At 34.9% G+C, this 25,100-nt stretch overlaps 2 protein-coding genes across 11 annotated transcripts in view; one reads left to right on the top strand and one right to left on the bottom strand.

Annotated features, from left to right (window-relative positions):
* Window positions 1–1,202, top strand: part of MAP3K19 (mitogen-activated protein kinase kinase kinase 19) — a 36,631-nt gene extending 35,429 nt beyond the window's left edge. For all 5 annotated transcript variants that reach the window (XM_065927834.1, XM_065927837.1, XM_065927836.1 and 2 more), the window contains one exon: window positions 1,136–1,202. In XM_065927834.1, the coding sequence (XP_065783906.1) occupies window positions 1,136–1,202 (67 nt within the window). The remainder of the gene's footprint in view (window positions 1–1,135) is intronic.
* Window positions 1,203–4,814: 3,612 nt separating this feature from the next.
* CCNT2 (cyclin T2) overlaps window positions 4,815–25,100 on the bottom strand; it is a 43,618-nt gene continuing 23,332 nt past the window's right edge. For 3 of the 6 annotated variants that reach the window (XM_065931424.1, XM_065931423.1, XM_065931426.1), the window contains 7 exons: window positions 24,612–24,740; window positions 22,344–22,404; window positions 20,335–20,397; window positions 17,172–17,217; window positions 15,382–15,545; window positions 12,132–12,202; window positions 4,815–11,648 (listed from right to left, as the gene is read on the bottom strand). In XM_065931424.1, coding sequence (XP_065787496.1) covers window positions 10,221–11,648; window positions 12,132–12,202; window positions 15,382–15,545; window positions 17,172–17,217; window positions 20,335–20,397; window positions 22,344–22,404; window positions 24,612–24,740 — 1,962 coding nt within the window. In that variant the 3' untranslated portion in view covers window positions 4,815–10,220. The other 3 variants (XM_065931425.1, XM_065931428.1, XM_065931427.1) reach the window with 3 other exon arrangements.

Here is a 25,100-nt window from a genome sequence, read left to right as displayed (position 1 = left end):
TTTTTTTTTTTTTTTTAAGAATGATTCATGATCACTTTCTTTAAAAGTATTTTAATTTTCATTTTCGCCTGGGCTATTCTTAGTGGTCATTTGCTTCCAAAATGATCAAGATAGCCAATTTAACCAAAAGAATGCCCAAGGAATAATTTACTGCAGAAAACTATTGATTGGTTCATTGGTTCATTGACCAGTTCATTGTCAAAAGCATTTTATTAAATTTATTTTTAATTGAAGGATAATTGCTCTACAGTATCGCATTGTTTTCTACCAAATATCAACATGAATCAGTCATAGGTTTAAGCATGTCCCCTCCCACTTGAATATACCTCCCCGTTTTGATTTCTTGAGGCAAGGGAAAAAAATCCAAGCCACGTGTGCAAAGTCACTTCAGTTGTGTCCGACTCTTTGCGACCTTATGAACTGTAGTCCACCAGGCTCCTCTGTCCATGGGATTCTCCAGGCAAGAATATTGGAGTGCGTTGTCATTTCCTTCTACAGTGGATCTTTCCAGCCCAGTATTAAACCTGTGTCTCTTATGTCTCCTGCATTGGCATGCGGGTTCTTTACCATGTATGCCACCTGGTAATTAAGAAACTGTCTCCCTTTATGCTCATCCAAGAGCACCCCAAATGGGATTATTTAAATTAATCACCAAAGCGTATTTAAATGTCTACTTCTAAAAAGCTTTTGAATCCTGGATTCCTCTAAATTTAAAAATAAATTTCATGCTAACTAAAAGTGCATTAAACTGTACATCTAAATGTGTATTTTACTGTGTATAAATTATACCCCAAACAAATTGAACAAAAGTACTATGGAAATGTAGGGACTGGTTTTGAATCCAGTACTAATTTTTGAATTATTACTATGTGACCCTTTAAAAGCTGTATACACATTAAAAAAAAAAAAATTGTGCCAATGAGTTAGGTGTTGTTATCCCCATGTTACTGATGAGAGAAGAGTTGGAGTCCCTGGTTTAAGATCACACAGCTAAAATCTGGACTGTAGACTCAACAAGTCTGTCTAATGGGCAGAGGTCGTACTTCCACTGTTACAGTAGGTATTTTGAGTCAAGTAGATGTAGATGGCAGGCATATTGCTGGGTGCTTATTCTAATTTGTTTCTGCCTTCTTAGGGACCAGCATGAGCGGCCCTCTGCTGTTCAGCTCCTGAAGCACTCCTTCTTGAAGAGAAGTCACTGAACAGACATCAGGACTTTCCAGCTTCACTACAGATACTCTGTCACTGTTTCATTGTGGAAATGATGGTTTAGGGACCCTTGTTTTCCTACTGGAAAGTCAATCTAATGCAATTTAACCAGATCCTACAATGTCACTTACCGGAAAAGTTTTAGTTACAAGTTAGCCTTCTCTAGCTTCAGGCACAATTGCCCATGTATGAGCAGATTGTCTTAAACAGTAAAACGAGAAAAATTCCAGTGTTTACAGTTTTATCCAGGAACTACAATTTCTCTTGCTTTATATGCTAGTTCCTTCTATTTTTTTGGCTGGTTAATTTTAATGTCATTAGTTCAAAATAAATTGTATAAAAAAGTAAATGTATTTTCTTGCTTGGTGGGCAAAGGCACTTATTTAATTCTTACAAAGGAGAGTGGAGGAAGGTGAAAAAGTAAAGGAGAAAGGCACTAGATTCAGTTTACGTAGGCAGCAATCTTGACACTGGCGATAACAGGGGCCTCAACATTAACAGGAGGGTCTTGGCCTTTCATTACCAGAGGGTCCCCTAACACCTCGTAAGTTCCCACTACAAGAAGCTGGGCTGTATAGGGTGGGCTCCATAACCCTCAGGCTGCCTTCCCTGTGCTTTGTACTATGATTTGAGGTCTTCACTTGTTTATAGAGTGAATATAATCATTACTGCATTGAGAACTAGCTAAACATAAGTCAGCTGGTGGGATAAAAGTTCATTGATCTGATTAGGGGAGAGTGGGTCAGCATATAAACAGAATTTCTAGGACATTTTCTCTTGTCACCTGAAGGAAGGACATCCCTGCCAAGGTCATCTTCCTTCATTTCCAGGACACTGAAAAACCTTGCAAAAGTAAATGGGGACAAGTTGTCAGAATTACTACACAGTCTTAAGTTGGTGGACTTTTTGATAAGGTTTCGTTGCTGTGACTCCATTCATCTGCTACCTTTCATTGACACCTTAAGCTAGGTCTACAGATATTTACTAGCTGGTATCATTTGAAGGTGGCCTAATTACAAGCTAACTTGAGGGGAATTCTAATTCTCACCAGTTGTGAAAGCTTAGTCAAAATCAAGCTGCTTCTTGAGAAGTTTTCAAAGTATGTGAAACACAGTTCAGCTGAGGGAAGTTTACTTTGGCCAACATGCTTACAAGGTTCTTTGAGGGTATACCTTCTTTCTCTCTCCCCGGTTTGTAGGGTTCTTCCCTCACATTTGATAAAAATTAAAGGGATACTTTCCTTATTTTGCTTGTATATCAATACCATCTTAAGTAAGGTTTTTTTTATCTTAGTATGGGTTTCGGCATTCTTTAAAGTCTGAATGATTATATCTGACTTTGGAGCAATTAACTATAAAAACCCTATGAAGAAAGGGCAGGGACTAAGAAATGTTTATACTGTGTATACAAATCACAGTAACGGACACACAAAGCTGGTGTTAATAAACCCACCCCTCTTCTGATACAGGAAAACAATGGACACCAATTTAACAGAACCTTCAATATTTGTACATTTTTAATAGGCAAGTCTTGCTTCTAAGAGCTTTGTCATTTATTGTTTAACATTGAAATTAAGCTTATATCACTGCCCAGGTGTTTGCTCCCTTTATATCTTTCTTTAGGAGGTAGAGGTCCTGAAAGAAGACTGGGATTTCAGAAAGGTGAAGGCTGGGAGGGCAAGCATTCATTGAGCTCTTAATAGTGAAAGGCACATCATTTAATTCTGGCTGTCTGGGTTGGTGGTAGTCTGATTTTATCAACAGACAGTAGGGCTCAGAACTACGTTAACTTTCTCAAGGTCATCCAACTGGTGAGTGAGTTGGGGCTGCTACCCAGATCTGACTTTAGTCTTTTCCCTGCTGCCTCCCAGATTTGTCATTTATAAATGAAATCAGTTACATTATTTTTACTAAAAAACAAACAAACAAAAAAAACCCCTCAAGATGCTGATAAATTCACCAGTACAATGATTCTGATGACTTAATTGGTGTCAAAAGCTTCTCATTTTTCATTTAGCAACACTGCATTTCCTTCTACACCTATATCCCCTTCTGACCAGGTACAACACCCCAGTTTTCAAGCACATCCAGAAGTGAATTTCATTACATACTGAATAGGTCTTAAGCTCAACCAAAGGAAATTTAACTTCCCAAGTAAAACCCTAAAAGTAGTTCCAACTCTAGAACCTTCTTAACTTTACCCTATTCTAGCCCTTATGCTGTGGACATTTTTCAGTGGATTAGGCGAGCTGCCACTGTGGGAAAGCCAGGGCTCTGGAGTATGGGGTTGGGGGATGTGCAGGATTCTACCTACTTTATCCACACTCTCCTGCTTGACCGTAACAGTCCTGGGCCTTTAGTGTACTGAGTATTTCCAATAGAAAATGCCACTTAAACCTGCTCAAAGACCATGAAAAGCCTCCATCACGTACCAGGCCATCTTTATTCCTCATACCTGTTGTACTTCCAAGTATTCAGCTGAAAGCAGGTATGTAACTTAAGCAACTCACATTTTAAAAAAGCTTTCCAGGTGATTCAATTTGAAAATATTGGGTGTAGGCAGTCTGTATCTTCATTGATCATTAACAAGAGTTCTGTGTACCGCACTGTACTGTGAAAAGCTGAACTACACAGCCCTGACGAAGAGCTGCAGCACTCATATTGTTATGACTCTTTAAACTTGTGAAAATCCACGGCTGACTTTGTCTCTAAAGCAATTGTTCCTATAGATTATGACTTGAAAGACTAAAGAAAACTGCTCTTGGGGATATGCCTGGACACTGGTTAAGGTCTCAATAAGCCTATTAATTTCATGGCAGTACGATTAGAAACCCTCATTTAGTGAAGCTCTACATTGCTTTGGGAGGTGGTGTTGGGGGGGAGGGAACAGGTAGGTCATATACAAGACCTAGAACAGAAATGAACATTTTTCTCCATTATACTAAAAGCAGCAGGCGGGAAAAGGTGAAGAAACAATTGAGTAGGGTGAATTGCTAAATGAGATTACTAACTTTGGTTAAGGGGAATTACTGACTTTATGTTCCTAAATAAAACTCATGTAATTTATTATATTCTTAAAAACAAAACAAAACCCTTACTCCTTACTGGCTCCTTAGTCCCTTGTGACTCAACTGGTAAAGAATCTGCCTTCCATGAGTCAAGTGCTCGGGCCTGGTGGGCTGGGAAGACCCAGAGGAATCGGGTGGAGAGGGAGGTGGGATGGGGGACCGGGATGGGGAATAGGGGTAACTCTATGGCTGATTCATATCAATGTATGACAAAACCCACTGGGAAAAAAAAAAGAATCCGCCTGCACTGCGGGAGACCTGGGTTCGATTCCTGGGTTGGGAAGACCCCCTGGAGAAGGGAAAGGCTACCCACTCCAGTATTCTGACCTGGAGAATTCCATGGACTGGATAGTCGGACACCACTAAGCGAGCAACTTTCACTTTCACTCCTTACTGGTGTTAACATGAAATAAAGGCAAATTTAATGTGATTTCAAGACATTTATTTTGTATTTAGGCTTAAAATGCCTCTTAGAGAAAGTAACTGTTCTATCCTAGTTCTCTTTTATGAAAACCCCACTGCAGGCTTCCAATTTCTTTCAAGTATTAAATGCCGGAAAACCGGTGTGGTGTGGGAGGGAAAGGGGTTGGAAAGAACAGCAATGTTAAAGCAGTTTATGATTAAATTTCACATGAATAATTCCCCATACAGATAACTGCAAGTACTTTTTGTGGAGGTGATGCAAGAGGGTACACAAGAAAATACCAAACTATGAGTCTGAATGAACAACTGAAATTCTGTAAACAGTAGGCCTGCAGTGTCTAACACACAAGTTTACTGCACCTGGCCTGGCCTTTCCCAGTTTCCTGATTATTTACAACCTGCTTCTGTTAGGATGCTCTTCAACACCATCCATTCTATTTAGCTTTCACTGATCAACCAAGCCTTAAGCCTCAGAATGCAATGAATAGGTACTGACATTTTGTAGATTAGGAAATCAAAGCACAAAGTCAAGTCATTTACCCAGACATCAGCAACTAAGTGATGGAGCTGAGACTAGAACATGGACAATCCCATCCCACTAGTGGCCACACTCCTTGATGATACACAGTCACTCAACTAAAGAGTAACTTTTATATTAGAGATCTCATTTCCCACATCTCCCAGGAAGTTACTTCTGATTCATATTAACAAGACATGTTAGAGCCTTGGATTTATGTTGTCAATAAACAAACTTTATTAATAATTCCTTGTATTAAATATTGAGATGAAATTCAATGTCTAATTGAATTCATGCCATATACACAAACTCTTGTTTTAGATTTTCTATTGGCAAACATCCTGTCCAATAGTCCTTGGGGGTTCTGAGTACATTCACAAAATGAAATCCCAATTATTGCTGCCAACAAATGAGCACGTTAAGTTTTTCAAACTAGGTGGGTGAAACTGCTTGAAAAACACAACTTAGAAAAAAAAAAAAGAATGTACTCATTAATTAACAAGAGGCAAATAAAGTTAAATCAACCACTAAACAGGTTTTAAGTGAGGTTTCTCCCCAAAACTTGGAAATAAAGGAAATCAGCCCTCAGAATTTACTTTTGTGATTAATGGATCACAAATAACAGGCTAAGTCACTTTTGAGAGACCAGAATTACTCCTAGTCACACAACCTTCCAATGTATCTTGCTTATTTAGCAAGCTACCTTAAGAAACGTCAGGCAGAACACATACTGGTAAATGAACAGGAGTCATAGAAGCAAAAGGTGGCTGTGCCCAAATTAACATTGCAGAATAAAAAATGGATGCATAGTATCAGACCTAAAATGCTTGGAACACAGATGTTTCAGAGGCAAACTTCTCTTACCAAGACAAACTTCTGACTATTTGGCTTACATTTGTCGGCTTACAGGGAAAAAATTTCAGGTTATTGATATAGTTGTGAATCCTCAAATTGATGCCTTGGTACTGTAATTTGATACCTGAGAAGGATCGGGGCAGAATGCCCTGCTTCTGCAATCCAGAAACTCCTAAGTCAGCCTATCATAAACAAACTGGTCCATGAAATTAGCGTTTGTCACCAAGTTTTTCTCACTTGTGGGAGTTACTCATTTTTTATCTGGATAAATGTGGTTAGGAAATCCTACTGCCTTCCAAGAAAGCAGAGACTGCTCAATCAAGAATTCTTTGTAACAAAAGCTCCGATTTTTCTCAGCAAAGATCTTAAAAATCACCTAGCTATTTAAGCACAGTAGTAGGTCACAAAAAATTGCTTTACTGTTTAGATAAAATTTGGGAATGGTGAAACATCTTGACAGTAGAACTATCTTCCCTTAGAGATATTACCATGTTTTTTAAAACCCTATTTCCATAGTAAATGTAAAACCTTAAAAAAATCTAACCAACCAAGGTTACTACTTAACGAGTTTTTAACAGTCATGCACATATAAGCAGTGGTTTATTAGTTAAGATTAATCTTAAGATTAGTTAAGGAATAAAAATTAGTAATTTAAGTTCTCAAATATAACCAAAAGTATGTGCTTAAAATGCTTTTAAGGCAAGACATTTGGTAACTAACAAAAACATTTCAAATTTGATTACCTGAAATTGACCTTAACTAGTCATTTCTTTAGTTCAAAGAGGATAGACAGGCCAGGAAAGTATCATGTCCTACATAATTATAATCTGTTTGCACAAAGTAATGTAGCCACCCCTTATGACATTTTGCAGGAAACCATTATCATGGTGGAAATTTTATTTGATTCTTAAGAACTCTCTAACAAGAATGAATTTGCATACACAGAGATCAAGATGCACTTGTATTGTTTTCAAAAATAAACCTTGGGGTGACTACATGACTTTTCAGTATTTAAATACCTGCAACAAAAAATGAACCTCAGTGTTAAAAAAAAAAAAAAAAGGAACTAGGACATTTTGTAAGGTCTTACCACTAAAAAGATGCTACCACCAGTTTTTTGGGATAATGTTTGCCTCTGAGAATGTTTCTGTGACAAAATCACTCCTTTGCTTTGGTTCTGAAAACAGTGTATTTTAAAACAGCTAAGGCAAATATTTAGGGGGCACAGCTCAATATTGAAAAATTAGTTCAAAGAGGTAGAAGTAAAGCCTTTCTATGTAATGTGCTTCTGCATAAAGGTAACAAAACAATGATCGCTGATCTAAGGAAAACACAACTGCAAAATGAATCACTCTTTTATAGGATGTTTAAAGATAACGGTTTTTAATAGTTCAAATATTTTTAAAAATCTCATCAAAATGTATTACCTTAACAGTACTTTGCACATGTGGAATTTCATACCTAAATTTGATACTATTTTGGTTTATTTATGGCTACTTACAAGAAGACTCAGTAATAATGTCCATTCATTGGAGTCTTTTTCTTTGGTTGAGCCTACTGGGACCAGGCTGATGAACTATTTTATGCAAATGAGATGGTCAAATTCATGGCAATATGAATTGTAAGGGTTCTCATTTAATGGAAATGAAACTTAAAAGAATTTCCATATTTTATCCCCACTGTGGTTTTAGAAGCTAATATCCTGTTCAGAGGTTAAAGAGTTTGAATAGCTCACACAACCCTGTAAAAATTACAACTGGCTGCCCTTTAATAAATAAAGTCATTGTAAAGAATTACATTTACAGAGTGAAAAGTGAATACATAGCATTTCAAATTCAATTTTGGAAGTAACTAATAAGTACTTCCCCATAACAATATACACTAGCTACCTTTTTAACTGTCCATCATTAGCACCAAAAGATTCAACAAAATTACCTTTATTCTCACATCTCAAAACAATTCTGCAAATTCTTAGTGAAGTTTAAGTATAGTCACAGACCTTAAATATTCACATTGTTTTCTATGTCATACTGAAAATAAGTTCACTACTTTTCTGGATATTCTTTACAAAATCTTATTAAAACTCCTGGTATTATCATCCCCATTATACAGTAGCACAACCGCCCAGTATCATTTCACATGATAGCTCCGCAGAGGTTTCACATCTAAATTACCAAGAACAAAAAAAACCCCTTCCCTCCCTCATCTTGCACTCCTCTTGATTCTATACTAGTCCTTGGATTATGTACCACTGTAAAGGTATAACTGTATCAAAATTACCATGTTTATGGATACAATAATATGCCATACAGAGCAACAAAGTTACATGTAATGACAAAGACTACTAAAGTTACGCAAGACAAGAACAAAGTTAGGACATGCTAACTAGGCAAAGTCCCTAGAAAGAGACTCCTAGTATCCTAAATTCAAATAACATTGACAAAATAATGAATAATTATCTTAAAAAAAATTATAAAGCTACCGGCAAATCAGGTAACTGCTAAATAAAAGTAGAGCACGAGATTAAACTCTAATATTTACAACTGCAACATACTTGAGTAAAATTACAATTGTGCACATATCAGTGGCTTTGTAACAAAAATAATTCATATACATAGAGGAAAAAATTAAGACAGTTTTCAGTTCAACATAAGTTGAATTCAACCCATCTCAAAGATACTCAACAGCTCAAAGATTTACCACAGAATTGAAGATTAGTTGACAAACCAGAGCCACATTACTGGCATTTAAGACCAATTTTAAACAAGTTAAAGTCTATCATTTGCTCAGAAGTCAGGAGACTGTGCAAACTTGACCTCAACAGGAATATACTGAGATGTGCAAACAAAGGGAAAACCTCCACTAGCTGTTTTATCTGGAGGCTTACCTTTTTTCTTCCCCTCAGAGAGCTTCCTGTTAACAACCGTTAGATATAAATATAGGTACAATGCACAGTCAGTGACCTTTTTTGTTTATTTATTGTTAGAATATAAAACAACTGAGAGAGCAATAGGTTTAATTTAATTTTTATAAGGAAGACTGCATTTACCTGAAAAAGAAATATGGCATCACACACAAACACACTTCAAGGGAGGGGTATGTTTGAGAACATGGTGTCATTCTGAATGCCAAAGGAAAAGCGATTCTGCTTACGGTTAAAATATGTAGTGTTAAAGTTCTCTATTTAAGGAAAAAACTTACTAATTCTGCACTAATGTAAGTTTTTGTGAATTTAGTTTTCAAATCACAGTAATCTACACAACCATTATCAACACTTCTGTGTTTATAGTACTGCAACAAGCCAACAAACACTTAAATGCACTTCACATCAAGAGTATGTAAACTTTATTTTTTCCTCTTCAAGCCTTCAGAAAATCAGGGGCTCTTTCAGCAGCCAGTCTGGTCAGAACCTCTGAAGGCAGAATCAGTGCCTCATGGAATAAACAACCATCTGTGGCACTGCATACCCATCTGGTAGTGAAGTGTCCCCCTTCAGTGGCTTCCAGTAAGGCCTAGAGTTTAAGGTTAACATGAAAAAGTGCCACCTTTTAGATTAGTGATGGACTCTGACAAGATAAAATAAAGTTATTCTGTATATTGTTATACTTACAAGCAGCTCCAATCCTGAGTATTTATGGTAATATCTAAACATACAAAAATGTATGTACATTTTTCTCCACTTTCTTGTAAACAGTTGTCAGTATACTGTTTTATCCCTTTATCAGTGAAACATGCAAATCATACATACAAGTATAAATACACAAAAGAAAACAATTTACACTCATTCAAAAGCCAAGCAACAACAAAAAATAGCTACAGTATTCAAATTATAAATAAACGAATGCTTGAGGCATCTTATATTCCTAGAAGCAGCCAGCCATTCACCCTAATGTTCTTAGCTGCAATTGTAGAAATACTGAGTTTTGCACCTTCCATGCTTTTACAGTATTTATAACACTATCATATGTGGAGATAAAGACTTGTTTACTATAATCTCTTCTTTTCAGAATGAAGAATAAAGCAGCACTTACAAATATTGAAGCAGTGGTAGTAACAGCAGATGCTACCACTGCTAGATCAGGAGGAAGTTTTCCATTCTAACAATTTTTAAATTAAAAAAGTAAAGGAAAAATTGACCTAAAGAAATGATTACATGTTCATTCCTTGGGCACTTAACAGCGAGTCCAGCATGTCGAATGTGTCTTTGTAGTCCATATGCTGGCTGTTTGTACTGTACTCGTGATTGACATCAGGACCGTTGGTCTCCACTGGCTTCTTGTCCAGTTTCACGAGGGTGCTGAGATGTCCGTAGCCCACCTGGTATGTGACAGGGGGAGGAGGGGGTAAGGGATGGTTAAAAACAGAGTTGTGAGAGGATATATACTGCTTAACAGAGGAGGAAGAACTAGATGAACTACCTGAACTTTTGGAACTTTTGCTCATTTTGGAGTGATGGTTGTGAGACGCATCATTGATATGCAGCTTCTTCCTTGAAGAGCTGGAACTAGAGGAAATGCCATCACTGCTCAGGCCAACAGGACTCCTCAGAACAGTGGGTGGTATTCCGTCGGCACTGTGTTTACTGCCAGCACTGCTGCCGCCACTGTATGCGTGGGAATGCTTGTGACTGCTGGGGTGGTGGCGGTTGGAAGGGTGCTCCTTGTGCTTCTCCTTATGGTCCCTGCCAACATGTGGGCTTGAATGCTTGCTCTTCCCACTGCCTTCATCAGAAGAGCTGTGTCTCTCTGAGGAAGAAACTTTTATTTTCATTTTCAGTTCTTCTTTACTGACACTTTTATCAGTGGGTGGTATTGGAATCCTTAATTTCAGTGATCCACTCTTTTCCTTCTTATCTGCCATGTATTTTTCAGGTTTTTCAGCATTTGTAATGGGAATTTTCATTTTAATGGGAGAAGTCACAGAACTGCTGCTGGCTGCCTGAGACTGTACATGTTTGTGTTGCTGTTCTACCTGGGCAGCTATATAATGATCCCTTGCATCCAGATCAAGGCTTTCTAGCTTACGTTTTTCTCTATATTTATCTAAAGACATTTTCTGAGGAATTACTCCAGGAGTAGCAGAAATTGGCCCATGGTGTTTACTGCTCCCTGCTTTATGAGTATAATCTTGCTTAACAGAAGAATGATCAGAAATTTTGTCAGGTCTGTGATGTAATCCTGAATGCAATGATACAGAAGGTCCCTGCTTGAAGTTGATGTTGTACTGGCTACCAGACAAAGATGTTTCCTGTTTCTGTGAATATATCTGCTCTGTCCTTGCCGACTCTTGATGCTGAGGCCATTCTTGGTGGGATGACAAACCATATGAGGTACTTGGCATTCCTGTTGCTAGCATTGACAAATTATCAGATGTATGGCTGTCTTGAACAGAAATATTTCCTGAATTTAGAGGTACTGGTGCAGGGAAAGCTGATGTAGATGGTTTCTGAAAACTTGGTTTGGTAGGCACACCAGTAACACTATCTACTAACATGGAATTCTGCACCAAAGATGAACCCAGAAGAGGCGTTTCTGACACTTGTCCATCTACTTTTGGTTTCCCAGCTGCCTGGTTAGCCTATTTAAATAAAACACAGAAGAAACAATGACAGCAAAGGAATTTAATAGAACTTTCTTTGCTTATAAAAATTCTATATTAAATATATGAAAATAAAATCACCTGGGGTTGGACTCTGTTGCCAGTAAACAAACATCTTATTCAGAGGCATAAAATAAGACAATATATAGTGAAAGCATTGGCTTTAAATTAGATGCTGAATAATTCCAGCCCAGCATCTGAGAGAGGAATTTAACTTATCTAGCTTTAATTCCCCTTTTTGTAAAGTGAGGATACTATTTCCACAGTAATCACTATGAGAATAAGGAATCCATAAAGTATTTATAGCAAAGTCTACTGGACACAGTAGTTGGATAAATTATGAGCGCATGTAGCTTATGATACACTGTAATTACTTCAAATATTAGAAATAAGAATATATAACCATAAAAATTCAAATTATTAGCAAATTGATGTTCTAATAAACCCTGTCAATTCTCTTACCCTCCAGTATCGAATCTTCTTCAACCTACTAGGCGTTTTCTCCAATATTTGTAGAAACTCATGTGTTAGCTCTAAAAATAAAATTTAAATTTAAAACTTAGAAGGTGCCTTTAGATTTAGAATTTTCTCAAGTGGGCAATATTAAAAAGAAAGCACAAGAGTTCATCTACTTCATGACCACCTTCCTAATTCAACCATCAGCACACACAGAAGCACACACAGCTCTGAACTGATATTTTCAAAGATGAATCTTAAAATTTTTTTTTTTATTTAAAAAAAGAGAAAAAACCAAAACCAAAAAACCCCCAAAATAATCAAAGAAAAACCCCTCCTACCACATCTCCCTAATTTTAAATGCTTACTCAGAATCTCTGAAAAATTTAGTCGCATTTAAAAAATTGCTCCCAAACAGAAAACTGCTATCAGGCAAATATCAGGAATAATTGTAGTGGGCAAAGTTCATCAGTAGATTCTTTACAATCAGTGCCCAAAAGTTAAAAAAAAAAAAAAAAAGAGAATATTTGTATAATCCCAAAATGTCTTCCTCAAGATATTAATTACAAAGAGAAAGTTAGTAACTTTACAACCCTAACCAAGTGACCATGACTATCATTACCAGCAATAAGACATATCAAATGATACACCTTGATAAAAGGCACTGAGTAGGACAACTCATTTCCGTGGTATTCTTGCCTAAGACGCAAAACCTCAATTAACAATGGGAAGACGTCAGACAAACTCTAACTGGGGAACATTTTATAAAATAACTGACCATTATTCTTCAAAATGTTAAGAACATGAAAGAAAAGATTGAAAAATTATCATAGATTGGAAGAGATTAAAGGGGAGCATGGCAACTAAATGGAACATGGGATCTTAGATGTTACTATTATGTAAGATGCTTATATTAGAGAAACTGGGTATAGGGTATAACAGCACAGAATCTGTACTATTTCACAGTTTCTTTAAATTTAAAGCCATTTCAAAGTTAAATGAAAAAATTTCTTTACCTATACTTGTAACTTCCTAGCAATCAACACATTATTAACTTTTCAGTAAACCACCCTGGTCACATTTCTACAATTTTTCTTCTTAAATTTAGGATTAAAATGAAATAAGAGATGATTCACTTTTCCAAAGTGGTTTGGTTAAGATAAACTATAGTTTTCAACTCCACAGCAAAATAGTGTTATTAATAAAGTTACTGGCCACTCTCAACACAAGTATTAATAATATCAAATGAGAATGTCATGTAATATTATTAACGGCCAATTTAGTATAAAGAGACTGATAAAAATTTGGCATCATTATGTTCTCACAATCTGTGACAACTAGTTCCTGCTGAAGTCTCAGGAGCTTTTTGATTCAGTTTAGATGAAAAAAAGATCTAATGCCTATACTATCACTTCTTCATTTGGGAAAAAAAAAAAGAGAGACCACTTTTCTACTTGGACACAGTAGTAAATCTAGCAGATACATAATGCCCCTGGGTCCAAAATTAACAACAAATCATTTTGATTCAGTTTCAGAAAAATTCAAATTATAAAAAACATATGAGGGTTTGTTATTAATCAATAACCACTCCCCTCCCCAACCCTCTTTTGTTACTTTTTAAGGTAATCAAAATAGAGAAAAGGCTGCTACATAGTATGTTGAAATTTTCAATGTGTTAATGTCTAAGATTTCCATTCAATGTTCAAATGAATATGAACTTGAGCTTTTTCAGAATAGAAGCAAAGAGATATTTATATTTAGATGGCTCCTGTTGTGTCAAAAAAAAACTTTACCTACAATTTAAGAGCAGGATGAAAGGCAGATTACTTGCTTTCTGTAAACTTTTAGTGCCACGTATAAAAACTATTTTTATTAAGTTTTATCTTATTTATATCTTATCATATTATATAACATCAATAGATAAGACAACTATTTTATCTTATCTGTTGACTGCTAAAATAAGATGGTGGCACAGATAATTTCAAATCACAAATGGGAAAATAAAAAGTTCCCATTAGTTTTTAGAAGATGTTATATTTCAACTTGCTGAAGATTTCCTACTACTCTGAATAACCTTTAAACTACCACTAGTGAGCCAAATATGACCTGTATCCTGTTTTTGTAAATAGTTTCACTAGAACACAGCTATACACTTACAGTTGCCTGTGGTTGCTTTCTAGCTCTGGTGGCAGAGTTGTCTAGTTGCACAGATAGTATAGCCCACAACTCTAAAATAGTTACTATTTGGCCCTTCAGAAAAGGGTGCAGACTCTTAAAGAAATTTCTACCTTAAAGAAGCATCTGAGATATTAATGGAAAACCACATTCCAAAGCCTTAGGGGTCTCTCACTTTTACGTAACAGATGTCCTGTAAATCCAGTTTTCTCATCAGTTTCAATTTTGTAAAGGAAGCTGGGGAAAGCACACAAAAAGAAGCTGAGAACCGAACACACCAGTTTAGATTTAAGAAGTGTTATCTATCTCCTTTCTGAAACCTATAGTTCCTGGTTAAAATGTCTTAATCTGCAAGAATATTCTACCTCTGGCCTGCCAGAAAAATTTCCTATCAGGAGACTCCCAAACACCAGATTCATAATTTATAGAACTTATACTCCCAATTTTTCCTTGTCAATTCATACTTATTAATGCATGGCAACAATGACACACTCTATCACCAGCAGAACAACAGAACAAGGAATATTACCATGAAAATACCATTAGCTTACTGCTTCACACTTTCTACAGTAACTTAATACATGACTTTGTGTTTATACATTTTAAACCCAACAAAATTAGTATACTTTAAAATTATGTATGCTTGTATTATCAACCTGCAGCATTATATTAAATCATATTTCTTTGAAAAGTCATGAAAGGGCTTTAGATATTGAGTAGTAGTTAATAATATGTTCATTCCCCCCCTTTTAGGCTAATGTATTTATTCTCATCCTATTCATGTGATCATGCAACTGTACTTTTAAATCCTATTGCTAAATTGTTAAAACAGAACTATGTTTTTAAAAGTTTTTTTTCTTTTCAGAAGAGGAAATACCAGTAGATGAAATGACACCTGGGATTGGCATCAAGTAACTACAGGGTGAAGGAGGATCTTGGACTGGCCAAAACTGTTCAACTGACCATGACTATATGGGAACTCAGTATTTTTTAAAACCTATATAGAAGTAGACAGAATACTTAATCCATGATAAAAAGAAAGAAAATATTCTATTGTAACAAAAAGATCTTCTCTACTTACCATCCAGTAATTCCAGAGTGACTGTAGGATCCACATATTCCCACCAATGTTTCCCATCAGTCGACACAGGAATCTCCCAATTGGACCATTTGCAAGCCAAATGAATGCACACACATGCTATCACTGTTGGTTTATACTGAAGACAGAAGGTTGTGAGATGCAGACTGTTGTAGAGCAGATTTGGAATGAAGAGTCACAGAAATTCAAATATGTAAAACAAAGAAGAACATTTACCAATAAGATTAGAGGAATAACAAAATTATCTAAGTTTTCTTTTTTAAGTCTAGAGTACAAACCTTATTTTATAAAATTAAAAGCTAACATGATGACACTTTTATGACTATGGTCACAAAAACACTAAAAACCCACATAGATTATCAATGTTTTCATACTATTACTCCCCAGAGCATATTATTAATACGTATACATCAGTATTTCTAAATTTTGTTTTTATATCTAAATTACAACTATTTTTACTTCTCTATAAAAGCAGAGGAAGACAGTACATTTCCAGTAATTACTATATATAAGTAAAACGACTTAAAACTTTTTTGGGTGATATTTTTGTTTCTTTTGTAATGTCATGGTAGAATAAAGAAAAAGCAGAAAACTGTACAACTGACAAGGTAATTTCAATACCACATTATAATCAGGGATTCTACCATTCCATGTGGCTTAACATTCATTCACTCTGAAGTAACTCATATATTTAACACTTATTTAGGTAAAACTATGTTCTCAGCAAAGCCACAGAGAAAACTTACCATTTGCTGAATAGCTTCAAGGCCCAATGCTGCTAAATCTACAAAAATACTACCTCTCTCCTTCCATGACATGCCAAAAACTGAACTTGCAACATGTCACAGCTAGACTTTTCTAACCCAAATTTTAAATTTAAGTGGTTTTTGCCTCGTTGTTCAGTATTTCTAAGGACAGAGGCTAAATCCCAACAATATATACCCAAGAAAATATACTGGCTTTTTTGGCAATTCAAAGTTTTAAACAAAACGTAACAGTATCACAATAAATTAAAGACCACATAAAGCTGGTTTAGTCCACTCCTCCCCAATGACTCATTGAAAAAAACAAATTTAAATCATTATTGTAACCAGTCCAGAACAAAATCACATATTAGATATGAAAGGCTTTTAAAAACTATTTCCCGTTCAATTTCAGAACTGATGAAAATGTCTACTGGTTAGGCACAAACCCATACTGTTCTTTAAGTGAACTAAAGAGAAAGTACTGTAAGTTTTTTTAAGTAAAAATTACACTTATGCAAATCAAGGCACTCATAGGATGTGACTACTACTAATCTACTACTGGTGGGCATTATCTGGAAAAAAAAACCCAGGTTATATAAATTTATTTATTAAAAAACTTTAATGACTAAAGTTAAGATAGGATCAATGTGAAATTTTTAAAAATTGTCATTCAACTATAAGTGTAAACTAGAAACAGCTTTATACTTACCAAGTTGCTCGAATTTCTAGGTTAAGTTTAGCTCTCTGTAATCTTTAGCTGCTATTCAGGCTACCAATTTAGACTTATGCGCTCACAAATCGAGACCACGCCACCAGAAGGCACCACTACACTTCACATTGTGCATTTAACCCCTCCGTGCCAGAAGGCCCTTGCTCAGTACACCGCAAAGCAGCAGGGCGGTCCCACCACAGCAGGCGGGCCAGGCGCCCGCCGCAACAAGGGTGACAGACACATGGAGGGGGCCCTGCAGTAAAGGAAGCTATAGTGTGCTACAACAGTGCAACAAAGAGGGTCAGGATAACAACCTGTTGGTAGCCATGAAATAGGATGTCTGTGCCAAATCCTTGCTTGCTGTAAGAAAAGAAAAAAAAGCGAAGACAACACTATCAGCTTTAACGTGCTACCGTCAAACAGTTCTCAACACAACAAAAACTTCAAAGATTTGTACACAAAAAGTAAATTTTACTTACTACTTACAAATATCACAAGAGCGCCATCATTTTCTATACTACTGAAAATCTTCAACAACATTCACTCAAATGTTTCTTGCTATCCCCCAAAGATCTGAGAAACAAGCCGATTTGCTTTTAGCTAGCCAGTTACAAGGGCTAAACTTGTTACTAAGTTAAGCATCTAGTCAGCTAAAAGTTGCAATAAAGCATTCTCCTGGATTTAAAAAAAAAAAAGAAGAAGAAGAAGAAGAAAAGATTTTGAAGTCTAATGCAAAATACAAAGAGTTGCCTGCCAGACTTAATCCTCAGTCATCACATTTAAGTTGGTTTAAGTACTTCCACCAAAAAAACAAAACAAAACAAAAAACAAGAATAAAAAATAAACCCCCAACCCCCAAACTCAGGAAGGACAACCTAAAACATCACAAGGATGTACAGGAAACACCGCCGTAATTATTTTTAAATTATATAATCCAATTAATGATAACTTTAGAAAAGATATAATAAGTACTTTAGAGGGAATCGGGATACTTCAATACTGGTCCTCAATAGAAAACCAATTTTTAGTTTCTCGAGACACTGACATTGAAAACAGTCCCCATCTCCCTTCTTCTACTTCTTATTCTTCCCAACAGGGATGCCTTTGTTACAGTTTCCCTTTCTCCCCCAGTTACATTCATAATCACTGACATACCTTTCCCCTCTGCTCACCTAGGATTAATTCACCTCCACTCACCCCACTCTAATAGGACTCAAGTTCCTTGCCCTCTCCTAGTTTTATTCGTGGCACGTGTAATTCCCCGCTGCCCCATGGATCATCAACATAAAGGTTTACAAAAGGGATTTGGGCTTAGCAGAGCTGTGCTAAGGAAGAGTGTCAAAGCATCGGATGTCTTGGAGGCATTGTGACTTAAGTAAGGCATTCTTTCCTGGTGGAGAGGGAAGGAGAAATCACAGAAATGAAAGGTCCCTGTAAAATGACATTAGCCAATTTTGCAGAAAAGAGCATAATAACTTTCTCATCTCCAGATATTGGGGCGGGGGGGAGGGCAGGGGAGAACTTCAAAGAAATCAAACGATTTACCCTCACCCCCACCCCACAAAGGAATCAAAATATATAGAGAAGTAAAAATAATTTTAAATTGCCATTGTAGTCTTCACCTCAGAATGTATGTAAATTCAGTAACCTATTAAAAGTCATTGCAACAGAGAAAAATGTAAGGAAAATGCTCTTTTGTTAGCTTAAAGTGGTTTTAGGGCAAAGGAAAAAAAAATATATAGCAAACATGAAAGAACATTTAAAAAATGGACTAAGATGCAAATTATAGTTACTTGAAAATGTTAGTCAGACAAAAATGACATTAAACAAGAGATTTTTACAAAAATTTAAGAATTTGTCACATTTTAAACATTAATAACAGTAACAAAAAATCAGATTTAAATATTTTGCTTTGGATGATACATCCAATTTACAGATTTTGTAAATGTCTATATTTACTATTCAGTTTTGTAAAATAAATGGACTTTAATCTCTCTAGCTTCTTTAGACAGGATTTAAGAGAAGCTGACTCAAATTTCACAATACCAAGCTGAAAATTGTTTCATTTTCTCCTGTGTGTGTGTGTATTTCTTAACCTATATTTAATTATCTTTCTTCAACATCTTTCTTTACTAAGCTCAACTTAGGGCAAATTAAGTGGCTCTCCATTATTCAAACAGAACAGCTCACCCTTTCAAGTTTCCAGGGAAACAAAACTTCTCTAAAGCTTTATTTCTTAATTCCATATCTATACTAGTTATCCATACAATTCTATAATATGCTATAATATAGCTAAGGATGAGAAAGTGCTACAAAACATATAACCATGAATAGGAACCATAATTAAATATAAGTAACATTGCTTTTAGATTTTAAAAAAATCTAAGTCCATTTCTTAACAATGACAACTCAGTTATCAGACAATTAGTTGTTTTTTTTTTTTTTTAATGTAGCCATTAACAATAGAATCCTATCTAGGTATAAAATGAATTCAATTTAGAATGAATAAAATAAGAGAACATTCAGGTAAACACTAGAAATAAGGCTTTCAAAAGTCTTACCCATTTTGTTTAGAACAAACCTAAAGAAGTCTAGTGGTAAAGGAATAAAACCGCAAAATTTCATTTTCAAAAAGAAGTAACAGAAAAAGGCACACTAAAAGTTCCAAGTGATTACTATTAGTGCATATCACTTCAAATGGGAAACAGGAAAGGAAAAGCAGGAGAGCATGCATCTGTGTGAAAAATTATTTCTAGAGATACAATGATATATAGGATTCATTAACAACAGTAGAAAAGCATATACCACATGCTTTATACGAAGTAAAGAAACAGTACAAAACTTTGTCTTGTTTATAGACAGTTTAATAGGTACATCACATGCTGTTATGTATCATGCTATGTAATAATTTCCTCATTATACACAAAAAGGAAGCCACTTTTAGTAAAGCTAAAGAACTTAAATCAATTTTGGTCAAAATAACACAGGCATAACATTCCCTAAAATGACAAATCTAAAGGCAATTTTTATCTGAAAGATGTGAAGGTGACCTCCAGATTCGAAAACTGTAATCAGTTTTCAAGAAGTCAATGAAATTTGATATAAATTGGAAACTAATACTATTTCCTCCACCTGTATGTTAAATGGCCCACATCTTAAATATTAACTGAAATGGAATGAGTATAGCCCAAAATAAAGAGTTCCAGTATTTGGAAGCCCTCTAATTATCATTATTTTTTTTTTTTAGTGAAGAGACTCTCACCTAAATTTAAAGGAAGTTAATTCACCAGGAAGGACCAAATACAGAAGTAGATGAATAGGCAGGTGTAGAACATTGAAACGGAATGCTTCAAAATGACGTTTCTTGTAATTTTATATTAATAAAACCCCAAAAAAGCTAGGAGAACAAAACAGCAGTCATATCAAATATAGACAATAAAAAGCATTAGTAATTTAAAAGTTTCAAAGATCACTTACCTCTTACTAACTGGGTACATTTCACCACATCTGTGTGTGGGTGTTCAATGGTGATCTCAAAACCTGAAATGAAAAGCACTTTTTTTCCCAATCACTTATACCACTACAATACTTGCCTGAGAAATCCCACTCATCACACAACTGTAAGTGTGAATTTTTCATTATTGAAAAAAAATCCAAAGTTAGTTTCTCATCACTGACATATTTATTATACCTTCAATCATAAGAAGTAATATCTTGAAAAGCATTCCAATTATGAAAACTGAAAAAGTTACTTAGAGATAAATAGTATTAAAAATTCTGAATTACAATTAGTTTGAGATTATCCTTAAATTACAAATAAACTACAATCATGACAATTATTAAAGCAGTCCCACAATTTAAGCAGGAAATTCAACTATGTACTATATTTCTTAAATATATTCCAACTCCTTCTTTCAGAAGATGTGACAAGAACATTTTTCATAAACATCATCTTTGGGCCACAGTGGGAGAAGTCATCAAAATTTTAAATGATACAGTCCTTTTATTTCCTCAGTGTACCTTAGATCAAAGGGTTTCAATCAGTTAGTTTGTAATTACATCTTATTACTAATAAAAATAAAACTGTTACAGCAAGTGAACCCAATAGGTAGGGCATAGTTAGTTTTTCCTCTCCCTTTCTTGGAAGTGGAGGTCATTTTCTGGTGCTATGAGAAGTAGTAAGAATAATATTCCAATAAGCAGGTAATCGCGATTTTTAAAGTTATTGTGTGGTCTATTCATATTTCTGTTATTAAACTTGCAAAAATTACACTTTAGCCATGAGTTGTATCTTCTAAATTCTAAAGTTCCCCTTAAAACAATGCTATTCATTCTGTGTTTAAGAATCTGTCATCAGTAATATGAATATGATGGATTTTATATGATAAAATAACTTTTAAAAATAATGTTTTTTCTTTCAACTTTCATTATATGAATATTTGTCAAATCTCAAATTTATATAGTAACAGTAACATGCTAAATCACTGGATTTGGAGAGAATAAAAAGATTTTCACTTTTATTTTTCTTGTTTAGTTGCGTCCAGATTCTCACTTTCATTTTTTTATATTACAAAAACCTTCAACAAGTTATATGTGTTTCAAACAACCTATTTGTGTAATAAAAAAAAAAATCTGTCATAATGGAAAGCTACTATTATTAGACTTCTATTCAACATCTGGGAATTGAGTATAAATAAGATAAAAACAACTAATAATAATCAATGATTAGTTATGAAATACTATGTGGTAATTTTTAAAAAACATATTATCTTTCATCTTCAAATTCACAGTGTTAAAGCAGAATTATTATTCCACCTTGCACACACAGGATAAAAGTCAAGGAACTCTGACCAAGTTTACAAAGTAAATAAAGAGGACTACATATTTAAGTGCAGATCTCAATAAAGCCTATATTCTTCCCATGACACTCTGCTAGGTCCTTCCAGAAGTAATACATGACTTTACACGGCCAACACCTGCATAAAGCTCAATCTCCTCATGAGTAAAGTAAATGATTAGAATAAATGATCTTCAAAGATGACTTAAGCTGCACTAACCTTATAGAAAATTTAACTTTTAAACAAGGATGATGGACACTTAAATTACTATGTCACATTTAAAATGATGTGATAAATTCATAAGCTCTAGCATAGCAGGACTGCCTTGGATGTTTATAACATTATAAACATATACGACAGCCCTAAAGGACCATTTTATTCCCCAATGCAAATCCAGAATGAAGCAGAGTCTTAACTATCTGAAAATATGAGAAATCACCCTGAAAGCTATGTTGACCATTCAATTAAATGCTAAATGAAATTAAAATTTTAAAAATGGTTTCCTCAGAACCAGGCACTACTACTCTGGCTCCAAGCTATATTTTCAAATGAAACTTTCTCAATGACAAAATTATTTCAGAAATCTTTTCATTTAGAATACTGCACTGAACAACACACACACAAATAATACTTGACGTAAGTACATACCTAGGGTTTGTAGCATTATGGTTTCAAGTAAAACCAGTTCTTGAGTCTGTTGAAGGTAAGTCTGCCGGGTAAAAATAATAATATCAAAAAGTTTAATAAACATAACACAATTAGACCATGGGAATGTTAAATCTCCTAAGATTAAATCACAGATTCATTACAAACTCCAACAAAATCTTTGGAAATATAAAAATGAACTGAGGGTGACAGAAAAAACCTATTTTCTGTGATAAATTCAGTTACTTCTAATACAAGAAATGCTAAAGCAAAACAAAACAAAACCAATCTAAGGATAATAATACAAAAGGGGGTAGGTAGATTAACTAAAAAAAAGAGATCTCCAGTCTGTAAGATAAAACTTTATCTAGGCATTGGCACATTGTCCCATAAAGGACAGGAAGCACCAATTCAAGAAAGATCAAATTCAAACTGGCCTTTAAACAAAAGGCTCATCATCTCACTACAGGTATTTCATGTATTAATTCCTTGACTTCCAGTTGGTCAGTGAGTTAGTTTTCAAAAAGAAAAAATCAAAACAAACCCTCAAACCATTAGATTTAAAAAAAAATTTTTTTTAGCTATAAAACACCAAAACAATGTACCGTACACCTGCAGGGACAAAAACAGAGACTCTTTTTCCTCAACTTCACTCAATCATTCAAATGTAATCACTCAGGGAAGAAAAGGTATGAAAAATTTTCTGCCCTCTCATTCTTACATCATGACAAATGACCAGGGTGATAAGAAAACCGTATTATATATAAATATTCATTTATGTAAGGACATACTGCTAAACTCAGAATGAAAGCACCTTTAATTTTATTAATGCCCACTTTGAGAAGATCACTGAGCTTCATTTTAAAACATAGGCTTTTCTATTACTTAAACAATGCGCTAAGTAATCCCAAGAAATAATTCTGAGTTTGTAAAGTTAACAGAAACTACAAGAAATAATTTTAAATAATCTCATATTCACTATACTGAATGGCCACATTAATATTTTAGTCTCTTAAATCCAACATGTAGGATAAAAACTTGTCATTAATAGAATCAAATATATATATATATATTTTTTTTATTTTTCAGTGGGTTTTGCCATACACTGACATGAATCAGCCATGGATTTACATGTATTCCCCATCCCGATCCCCCCTCCCACCTCCCTCTCCACCCGATTCCTCTGGGTCTTCCCAGCCCACCAGGTCCGAGCACTTGACTCATGCATCCCACCTGCGCTGGTGATCTGTTTCACCATAGATAATATACATGCTGTTCTTTCGAAACATCCCACCCTCACCTTCTCCCACAGAGTTCAAAAGTCTGTTCTGTACTTCTGTGTCTCTTTTTCTGTTTTGCATATAGGGTTATCGTTACCATCTTTCTAAATTCCATATATATGTGTTAGTATGCTGTAATGTTCTTTATCTTTCTGGCTTACTTCACTCTCTATAATGGGCTCCAGTTTCATCCATCTCATTAGAACTGAGAATCATATATTTAATCTGGACCTTAAACTTGATCCAAATCGAACTAATACTGGTAGTCATTCAGTAGTTAAAAGTGCTTGATAAAGCAATTCAATTACATAGGAGTGCTAGAAAAAGAATTTCAAAAGCCCAGAATGCTATAGCTTCTGTTTTAAGATGTCAGAAGACTTAAAAATGGGGTTTTGAAACTAGACCTATTGAAATGTTGATGAGGAACAAGCTGTTTGGAAACTAGTATTACTCTGTTTTATTCCCCCTCCAGATACTTTAGGAAAATAAAAATATTTTTGAAATGCCACTCATGTAAGCACAGTAAAATGCATCTTTATATATCAAAGAAAAGCAGTAGTATATATGTATTGATAATAAAACACTTTTGTAGAAAGACTAATTACTGGTCTAGAGATAAATCCAGAGATTTTTCTATTCGTTCTTTTGCTGATAATTTACGAAAATATCTATCTATGGTCTAAGGTGATATGATGTACCCTCTACATGTATCACTGATCATGCTGTGAGAATGAATAAAACGTGAAACACTTAAAAAGTACCTTTGAATCAAGGACTTAAATGATTCAGAAAGATAAAAACCTTGCAAACATAACATGAAATGTATTTCTGTCAGATCACTTCCTGGTATTTACCTTCCTAAGTGATTACCTTCCTAAGAAATAAGCAGCAGGGGATGGCAACACTAACTGAATTACGTTTTTATTAGGTCTAAATGATGAAAAGGTTTCAAATTTATAAAGAAAACCCAAAACACCGAATTTTTACATACATCACATTTAGTATCCAGCAGTGGCTCTAGGGGATGAAGACAAGCATGTGCTACTTTGATAACATGTTCAAGTTTTCGAGCCTGTTCTTCTACTTTTGCAGCCAAGAATAATGCAGTAGGTGATATCATCTGCAGAAAAGACAAAATTTGGTGATTTAAAAACATACACATTTTGGAAACACCTTCTACTTTCTAAGGGGGGGTATGCAAAAAAGGAATGTAATGTTCACAGTATGAACTGAAGCTGGGCTATGACAAGATTGATGTAAGTTTTTAGAAAGTTATTCATTAGATATAACTTGTTACTTCAGTCTATATAATCTGTTTTACTTGCTTGCAAAGTAAAAATCTAAAAAGTAGAAATCTAAAAGGAAAAGACTTACACTTTAAAAGAAAGTTTAACAATAATAGTGCACACTGGGGAGGTAGAGGAAAAAACTAAAGCAAAATAATAAAGCCAAAGCTCTTTAAAAAGAAAGGAAGGAAGAA

The sequence above is a fragment of the Muntiacus reevesi genome, chromosome 3 (genome assembly GCF_963930625.1).
Source record: "Muntiacus reevesi chromosome 3, mMunRee1.1, whole genome shotgun sequence".
NCBI lineage: Eukaryota > Metazoa > Chordata > Mammalia > Artiodactyla > Cervidae > Muntiacus > Muntiacus reevesi.
Note: the sequence above shows the minus strand (reverse complement) of the source record. Positions and strands in the feature narration are given on the sequence as shown.